The sequence below is a fragment of the Lycium ferocissimum genome, chromosome 1 (genome assembly GCF_029784015.1).
Source record: "Lycium ferocissimum isolate CSIRO_LF1 chromosome 1, AGI_CSIRO_Lferr_CH_V1, whole genome shotgun sequence".
In the NCBI taxonomy this organism is placed as follows: Eukaryota; Viridiplantae; Streptophyta; class Magnoliopsida; order Solanales; family Solanaceae; genus Lycium; species Lycium ferocissimum.
This window is the reverse complement of record NC_081342.1, coordinates 13952989-13962920: the sequence shown is the minus strand read 5'-3', so window position 1 is coordinate 13962920 and position 9932 is coordinate 13952989. Positions and strand designations below refer to the sequence as shown.

Genomic DNA, 9932 nt, shown 5'->3' with positions numbered 1-9932 from the left:
ATGAAATAGAAATTTTAGGAGGGGCAGGTGGTTGAGAGGATTGAATACAGCGGTGGTGCGGGGTGGGGCGGGTTGGTGTGGCTGGTGGTGTGAGGTAGGGGAGGGAGAAGATGAAGTGGTTGAAGGGTGGGGGCTTGAGGTGCGTGGTGAGTGGTGGGGTGGGTGTCAGTGTGGTATGGGGTGATAGGGTTAATGGGGCATGAGTATTATTTTTCAAAAATATTTTTCTTACCATTAATCGAATATGAGAAAATAAATAAAAAATTCACTTATTTTCCGAAAAAACATTTTCCTATATACCGAACAAGAAAGAAGAAAGAAGAAAGAGGAAAAACTTAACTTTGTCCAGTCTGCGCTAACTCAGTAAAAAAGTAGCAGCACAACAAACAATCATCTATTTTCTCTCCATAGTCTTATCAATGCTTTCAATCGCTAAACGACTTCAAAGATTCCAACCTTGCCTTCAAGTTCGTTCCGCTCATGCCGCCGCCAGCTCATCATCCCCTTCACCGCCGCGGCGACGGCGTTCCAAGTTATCTCCGTCATCAATGTTGAAGAAAATCGACGAGAAGTCGGAGTGGTGGGTAGTTGATGGAGAAATGCACGAAATTGGGGAAAACATACCGCTTAGAGAGAGATTTGTAATACCCAGACAGAATATTCCTAATAAGCGTCGTAAGCAGATGCGTGACCAGTTTATGCGTCGTACTCGCCTGGTTCTTAAAGAATCTGTTAGTTCCTAATCTCTACTCTTGCTAGTGATCAATTTGATATATATGTGTTTCTCAGGAAATTGTCTATTTTCTTTTGAGCCGAGGGTCACAAAGGTAGGGGTAAGGTCTGCGTACATCTTACCCTCCCCAGACCCCGGGATTACACTATGTATGTTGTTGCTTCTCAGGAAATTATATGCTCAAGCGGTTGTTTGGTGGAGTGTATAAGAATAGTACTGAATAGGGTATATCAGTAAGTTGAGATTAGTTATGCTGTGATTATTTCTTATCCACTATTTGGTTTAGTGAATTAAGGATAGTTCTGCGTCTTAACTATGCTTATCCATGTATTAATAACCCTTGCATTGCTAATACCATGATTTGCTATGCATAAGAATAGTACTGAATAGGGTGTATGTATATTAGTTATACATAGGTAGAAAAGTACTACCAAACAAGGGATTAATAATACTAAAGCTAATGCATGTATTATTTTCTCTAATACATCCTACCAAATGACATCTAATTCATGTTTTCTTCTAGTTGAAAGTTCTTGCAGGTCTTCTGGGGAAAATATAGGCAAATATGCCATACCAAACGACCACTAATTGCTAGTTGCCTCTACTCTTGTTAGGGATAAATTTGAAATATGTGTTTTTTTCGGTTGATTACCGTGATGTCTGGCTAGCTTGCTTGACTAATTCCATGGGATACCTACCACCTCTCACTACGAATAGGTACCAAGGAACTCTGTCCAATAAGGCTAAGACAAATGGGAAAAAATCACCTTAACTCCCTCCGCCAATTTAAGTTTCTTAGTTTGACTAGGCACGGAGTTTAAGAAATAAAAGGAGACTTTTGAATCTTGTGGTGTTAAATTAAAGATGTGTAAAGTAGCAACAATTATTTGAATCTTGTAGTCTTTTTTTTTTTTTTGATGACATGGGAACCTGCAGCCGCTACCCTTCGGGTGCGCACAGGGTAAACCCAACTCTTGTGCAATAGCTTGCAAACCACACAGGAGAGGTAACCCGCACTAGGCAAGCCACGTGCGACGAGCTCGACCTAGAAGGCAAATTCATTGCTGTTGTAGGCAGGGGGTTTCGAACCTGAGACCTCCATTACGAAAGCCCCATGCTCAACCAACTGAGCCACCCGTGCGGGTAAAATCTTGTAGTCTTAAACTTACCTTGTTAGGATGGTCGTAACTGAAAAACTTACTAAATATAGAAAGAGACACTTTTTTTGGGACAGACTAAAAAGGAAAATAAGACACTTAAATTGGGACGGAGGCAGTATATTGTTATGTATATATACTATTTGTTGATTCCACTTGTCTTTTTAGTATCTTTACTTCTTTATATCTTGACACCCCTCGGTGAAAATCCTGGCTTCTACATGGGTCAGTTCCCACCCGGAATAAGTACCAGGCAACTGTGTCCGCTAAGGCTAGGACAAATCGGAAGAAATCACCTAGTGTTTGGACTCCATTAAAACCCTTCTTGGAAACCGAGGAAATATCCAATCCAATTCCGATACTGGGTAGGATTCACCAGCCCCTAGACATAGCACATGAACCAACAGTAGTATGAATTGGACAGGAACTGTTCGACCTGTTTCAGGAAAGGGCCTTACACACGGGTACACTGGCTGATCCCGCCGATAGGAGCGAAGGAAGGTCTCTTCCGCCTACGAGCATTTGTCCAAATAAAGGAGTCTCGTACAAAGGGTTGGAAAGAAGGCTTGTACCTTATTTCAGGTGGGTTAGTGCGTATCTGTTTGGGCAGAGGCAAACAGTATCCATTGCCTGCTGCTCCCTCCCAATAATACGTGTTTCTCAACCACCCGCTTACTACAAGAATGTATCATGATGAGAATCAAAGCAGTCTTGTGAATGCCCTGTTCTCCTGTCTTCTTCGGGTCCTTTATAGAACTCAAAACTAAGCTTCTTCATTGACACCATGGTTATCAACCCACTTCATTGACCACTAGGCTATACCCTTGGGTGTTGCGTTATGTGTTTCTTAGGAAAATATCTGATATTCATGTTTTCTGCTAGTTGAAAGTTCTTGCATGTCTTCTGGGGAAATATAGGCAAATATATCAATTAGGAAAGGGCCAACATATATTTTACTGCCTCACTATTGGAATGTCTCAAAGAAAGGTTTCTTTTTAAAATACCTTTTCTTGGTTGATGTTAAAATTAACAGTCTTACTATGTCATTCCACAAACCCTTAATCGAATTGTTAATGTAGCGTATTACTCCTACCATGGCATACTGATCTCCTTATGGGTACCAACTATGTTGAAGTACTGCTTCATCAGATTGTGACTATCATTTCCTTTCACTCTTTGAACATTGTTGGACTTGGATATTAGCTAGCGTCTCATCCTGAAAATACGTTAGGAATTCCTTGACGTTCGCGGGTCTTGTCCTTTATTTTTCCTTCAAATGTTGGGATTACGTTTGTTGTTCATTCTGATTTTGTACAACTTTATTAATTGAAGGAGCATGAACCATGGTGCAAAAGATATATGGAATTGTATAACGAGATGAGAGAGAACTGGGAGAGGCTATATTGGGATGAGGGTTATTCTAAAAAGCTGGCTCAAGATCATGCAAACTATGACTCTGCTGAAGATGATGATGAAGATTTCTCTCCATACAGGTTAGTTTATTCCTCGTTTTTGCATTCCTTTATCATACACTCAATTGTTATAAGTTTTGGGAGGAGATTAAGTGTTTCGGTGAACTACACTTTTCAGCACTTTCTCCCTTCTTAATTGTGTCATATAATCTAATTTAATTTGTTAAGAAATGTGACCTATTGAACCGTTATGCATATCTAAATTGCTCTGTATTGCTTCTTTCAGGAGAAGTAAACCTTATGCTGACCAAATGAAGGTAACTAGAAAAATCCTCTACTGCATTAAAACATATACAGCTTTTCTAATAGCATGTCTTTCCAATTTGTACATTTCTGCTCTTTGGAAAGATAAACTTATGGTGCCCTTTTGATAAGTTCCAGTTTGTCATAAGTTGCTAAAAGCTTCGAGTTTTAAGCCCCATTGATAGTGCTCCCATACTAACAGAGATGTCCAAAATATTTAGTTGATCTTACGATCCTTATCCGAAGTTCATGATAAGTATTAGATTTTTGGATTATTGACTGATCAATGGAAATTGGGAATTCTTAACCAAAATGAATGTTCTTACATGTTCGGTCACCTATCACTGTTAGATCTTCATGTCCCTGCTTTCTTCCTCTTAAGTTGTCTCTCTATGGCTGAAATTGATGCATCTTCGCAAACATGCTGTTGCATGCTAGTTAAACACACTTCTCTTTCCTGTTGAGAGGATGATAGTAGACATGATTATATTCGCTTCTGGTAGAGGATATGAACTTTACACCAGTGATTCTTCATCCTTCTAGCTGCGGGCTAGAAGTTTTATACTTATTAGGTGTTCTGAAGCATGAAAACTATTGCAATGCTAAAGTCACCTACATAAAAATAAACAAACTTGTCTAAAGCAAATTGTTAAAATTTTGCCCTGCTCCTGCTCTAGGTTTCTCCTACAGCCATGTAGGCTCCAGTTGGAACCCCACTTTACATTGGACCAATTATTGCCAGATTAGTCCACTTCCCAAGTCAATCATCACCTCCATACCACCCCATGATTTTACTTTCAATCAGTCGCCACTTACAACCCCGTTCCATACTATTACTTTCAATCAATCACCACTTACAACCCCTAGCTTTCATTTCTGTGTATGAGCCCTCTGTCCTCTCTCAATGACTTCTATCGGGACAATTAGGTCCGATACACACCATTTCCTTTTATACCGGCCACCATCACTTCCATTTACACCTTCCACTGATTCAGGTAATTCCACGATCAATTCAGCTCTGTCTCTGTTCTTTCTTTAGATTTTTTCTTGAAAAGGATTTGTCTGACTAACCAAAACCTAAAATGGTCCAACAATTATACTCCGTCCGTTTCCGTTCCAGTTTATGTGACACATTTTCCTTTTTAGTTCATTCCATAAGTAATGATACACCTCTAAATTTGGAAATAATTAACTTTACACATCCCATTTTATCCTTAGTGAGAAGCTTTTTTTTTTTTTTTTTTTTTTTTTTTTTTGGTGATGAGTATCCTTAATGAGAAACTTTTATAATGACACAAATGTTATAGCATGTTTAAGCCACAAGTTTCAAAAGTTTGCCACACAATTGCTATAGAATGGATTAGACCACACGTTTTAATGTCTTTATTTCTTTCTTAAATTCCGTACTGATTCAAACTACGTCACATAAATTAGAACTGGAAGAGTATTTCTAACGAGAAATCTTGCAGAAATTAAATATCTTAAGAACCTCTTAAAGAATTTATATATCTAACCCTCAACCTTACTACGAACAACGGAGTCACTATGTCTTTATGAATCCTTTGGATGTCTTTAACTCTTTATACACCTAATGTGGGGCATTGTATATTTCTAGGAGAATCTTGCATAAATTAAATATTTTAAGAACCTCTTAAAGAATATATATATCTAGCCATCAACCTCAATACAAACAATGGAGTCACTATGTCTTTATGAATCCTTTGCATTTTTTTATACACCGAATGTGTGACATTGTATATCTTTTAACACCTCTCCCTTGTAACACAATTCTATGTCTTACATATTTATCTTCTCAAAAAAAAAAAAAAAAAAAAAAAAAATCTATGTCTTACATATTCATCTACTATCCTAATCTCTTTGAAAACTGAGTTTAGATATCTGAATAGTCTGTATTTGGGCAGTCCATCTCATTTAATCTCACTTTACCTTCATTTTTTTGGCACAAAAGCTAAAATTGGGTATATTCGTTACTACTTCTGCTTTTCTAAAACCTTAATCTCTGGAGTGCTTCTGCATAGTTCCACGTTTGCTAATTCGTCAGCATGCAAATTGCAACATAGATCCTCTTGCTAGATACTTCTTAGTACTCTATTAATGGAATTTATCTTACCTTATAAAAAAAGATATTATTGGTTAGCTCATCTAGTTAAGTGTAAACAAGCTCAGGGTAGAGGCAGATCCTTGGTGTCAACCCGTAGTTACTGGAACCTCGTCTGTATCTCCACCAACTGTTCTCACCCATATGATTGCTCATATGTACTTATCTTTTATTATATTTATATATTTGATATGAAATCTTTCTTCTCAAACATCCACCGAGTATGCACACTAAATAAATAAACCACACACACAAGTACCTCAGAGATACACCTTCCTTGAAATACTTTGCATTCCCCGTGTAATGTTTTTGATGTTGAAATGGCCCCATTCCCTGGGTTCAGAAATTACCAATTCTTTGTCCCGTTATCATTGTACTTTAATCTGATTTCTCATCCCACACTAAATAAATAAACCACACACACAAAGACCTCAGAGAAACACCTTCCTTGAAATACTTTGCATCCCCCGCATAATGTTTTTGATGTTGAAATGGCCCCATTCCCTGGGTTCAAAAATTTCCAATTCTTTGTCCCGTTATCGTTGTACTTTAATCTTATTTCTCATCCCATTCTGCATAAGAGCTGAACGAAGTCAGTATTTTGAATTTTAAGTCATTGGGAATAGTTGTTTTGTGGATGATCATCATTAGTATATTTCTGGATTAAGTTTATAAACATCCTTTTGTATTAGGTTCAATTGCCACATAAACAACATTTATCCTGACAGTTTTGTTCTTCAAGCTGACGTCATATTGTCAGTTTTATAGTATGATGTGGGGTGGCTAAGCTTCTTATATATTTAAGTTTTGGCTTGTAATGATTTGTTTTCAGACGGTGCATTTCTTTTACGTCAAGCAGTAAATACTAAAAAATAATCTTTCTTTGGTTCGACTTAGCCCTACTAGCTCATTTTGTTCTTTATTTTGGAGTGATTTTGTTTATATTACTAAAATAGCTAAGTTGCTAGGATCTTTCTTAAGTTTCCTGGCTGCACTCTCTCTTTACTTTTTCTTCTCAAGTCTCAATTTTCATGTTTTTCTTTGTTTCTTTTTGAAGTATTAGCTCATGTGTAATTTGTTTCATTGCTTGATATGTCTTTAACATAGCTGCCCAAGCGGCAATGTGCCAAGATCATTTTTTAACTCTGTTCATGTTCACTACTTTATTGATTGCACTTCCGCTGGACTTCCACCCAATTGCAGGAACACGGAGGTACAGGGAGAAATAGGCAAGGTGATAATTGGGAGAAGGTTAGCCTAATCCGTGATAAATTTGAGTATGACAGAGAGAGAAGAATGAGAGAAAAAGGTTAGTCCAGCATTCTTATCTGGATACACTATATTTGTTTACTTGTTTGCTTCTAACCTTTGCCGGAGAAGTTGGAAAGTTATTAGCAGGAAAAAGAATTGAAATATTAGTTACCGAGAGAACTTACATGTAACTTATCCAAGATCTCTAACTTATCCTCTTTTGATGTCTGGTCCTATATTCTGTTGATGTACTTATATCCTGCTTTATTGTACTATTTTGTTTTCTTGTGGTAACTATGTACGCATCAATTCCGAATCCACGTGCTTGCAGAAATGTTAGCATTTCGTTTCCCTTCAATTTGGTTTCAATTGGTTCCTGTTAGTAAATTTGACAACACTATTTTATTATATTTTTCTACCCAGCTTGGTGGTTCTTTTTCTTTATATATTCTACTTCTCGTTCTTCTTCTTCTTCACTCTTTCGTTTCTTTTCTCTTCTTGAAAGTTTCCATGAATACATTTACTTATATTATAATTTCCCCGTTCTTGCTCAAACGGTATGGTGGCCTTTCGTTTTGAAAATCTGCCAACTAGCATTGATTTGCTTATATCATCTCCCTGCTCTGACTGAGTGATATAGGTGTTTGCTGTTTGTTTATTTGCCATCTGTATTTATTACTGGCTCTCTGTTCATTACATGGGAAGAGGTCTCCATGGTCTTTGATGGATTTATGTATGAACAATAATCTCCCTTGTCTCAAACGCACAACACGGGAATGAATCTACTGAATTATTTGACTTACTGCTTACTTTCTAACTACCGATCTTCTATTTCTGATGGCCAATTCGCAGCATTTGCACCCATGAGTGGAGCAAACAACATCGGTACAGATTACTCAACTCCCAAGTACCAGGCCTTTGACACTCGGAGATACATCTCTGACAGTGATGGTGACATTGACTGACAGAAAAGACGCTCGCTCACATTTCAGAAACTAGCATCAATGGTCTCGTTTGTTTGTGAGCAATTTTCACATGACACAGATGATAACTCAACGTGCGAACCAGCAAGGGAAATGTTGAAAATGCTCCTTCAAAGTCACCTGCATGAGTTCAGTTCAGATATCCAGAAAGAAATGTGCTTAGCGCTCTTTGTAAATTTCGGAAGCAGACTTCTCTACTCTGTTACTTTTCTACTGCGCTATCTGTGGAAGGCCGAGCTTTCTTAAAGCATGTTTTGCGAAGCAATGTAGCTTGGGATTTGTAAAGGGACCATTACTTCAAATGTGCAAGAATGGTTGTGCTGCAGATACAATCTATTTTGGGGTTTAGCAAAACGTCTTTGAACTTACTCGCTACTGCTAGTACTTGTTGGTAGTTATATTCACCGAAGCACAACAATATACAAATAAAAGTAGAATTAGCACAAAAGACTATAATCAGGTAGGTAGATCCTGCAAGCTTTCCTCTTGGACTCTTCAGGAACCGTCACTATATCTCTAAAGACTATAATCAGGAAGGCTTACATGATAAGGGGGGCTCCTTACTGCGGTCAGTGTGGGTTCGATCGAACCTCAACCTCTTGTTGCCTAATTATTTGCCTAAAAAATGGAACAAGTTGTTTGGTATGAAACAGTTGAACAATTTTACTGCATTAAAAGTTATGCATCTTTCATGTTTGAGCTAGGGCTTCTTCGTTTTCAGCAGTTTTTACAAGACTTCTGGTTGTAGTATTGAATCAAGTCTATGATTTGTTGATTCAGGTCCTACTGATAGCATGAAATCTGGCATATAAAGGTAGTTGCAGGTCCTTGTGGGGACTTTGCATTGTTCAAATAATACAAACTTAGACATCTGTGATGCTCCCTCCATTTTGAGCGTCTTATATGAAGAAGTTGTTCGCGTTTCGCGCGGTCATTAAAAATCAATATAAATACGAAACAACTCAATATAATTAACTCTTTAAAATTGAAAAAAGTAATATAAAAATTGAAGAAACATAAGATAAAAAATATAATAATGAAAATTTGCAGGATATGAGGTGGCTAATAATTATTTTTACCTGTAAAAAGAGTGGTTTTTCTTCATTAGCTTATTATGTAATAATCAATTTATCACTGTTACACCTTCATCTTGTCCATCTTAGCTCCATCTTTAGCATTTTAAGTTTAGGTAACTTAAATTTGAAAAAAAACACACACACACACACACACACACAAAACAAAAGATAAGAAACTAAACATCACATTAGAATTCAAGCAAAAAACCTTATATTATAACTAGTGTACTTGCCCACACTTCGCGCGGTTGTAAATAAAATAAATCAATATAAAGTTTAATATTGATACCATAGTTTTTATAAAAAAGTCAATTCTACAATCAAATAGCTTTTTCATGATTCTTTTAGCGTCTTATTGGTTTTGATAGAGAAAATATTTCAAGAAATAATGCAGGGTAAAATAATAGTAGATCAATATATAAGAAAAGCATAAAATTAAAATGTAATGAAAAGAGTCCCTTCGAGGACATCCGATAAAAAAAAATGAAAAGAAACAAATTAATGGTATATAAAAATCTGGGGATGTAATACTGAGATAATAACTAACCCTTTCTTCTTCATTTTTTAAAGGCCTTTTTCTTGATTAATATTTTGTTCCTTGTTAGTATGAATTGTTGACACTTATATTTCATCTTAATAAAGACTAAAAAACTAAAAAGGATAGGGAACAAAAAATATTGTAGAAAAGGAAAGGAAGTCAAGAAAAAGATGATTAATTAAATGTATTCTATCATTAATGTGATCAAATCATCAAATACCCTCGTTTCAAATACTTTCTTTCCCTTTTCTTCATTTCGTTTGTAGATTTTCATTATTTCAATCTTAAATTAATCATTCAAAACTCCTGACTCGATGAGGATTGTAATCACTGAAGTCTTAAGTAATGAACATTCCTCAA

The 9932-nt window shown here is 36.6% G+C and overlaps 1 protein-coding gene across 1 annotated transcript; it reads left to right on the top strand.

Moving 5' to 3' along the window:
* The first annotated feature begins 324 nt into the window (after positions 1 to 324).
* Positions 325 to 8329, top strand: LOC132049214 (uncharacterized). Its single transcript, XM_059439936.1, has 5 exons — positions 325 to 731; positions 3223 to 3383; positions 3589 to 3619; positions 6928 to 7033; positions 7828 to 8329. The coding sequence occupies exons 1-5, from the start codon at positions 420 to 422 to the stop codon at positions 7938 to 7940; spliced, it is 723 nt and encodes a 240-aa protein (XP_059295919.1). The 5' UTR covers positions 325 to 419; the 3' UTR covers positions 7941 to 8329.
* The last annotated feature ends 1603 nt before the right edge of the window (positions 8330 to 9932 follow it).

Coding starts and splice junctions, on each gene's coding strand:
- LOC132049214 (XM_059439936.1), top strand. CDS start 420: ATGCTTTCAATCGCTAAACGACTTCAAAGATTCCAACCTTGCCTTCAA. Junction 3,384..3,588: donor GAAGATTTCTCTCCATACAG/GTTAGTTTATTC, acceptor TGCTTCTTTCAG/GAGAAGTAAACCTTATGCTG. Junction 7,034..7,827: donor GAGAAGAATGAGAGAAAAAG/GTTAGTCCAGCA, acceptor GCCAATTCGCAG/CATTTGCACCCATGAGTGGA.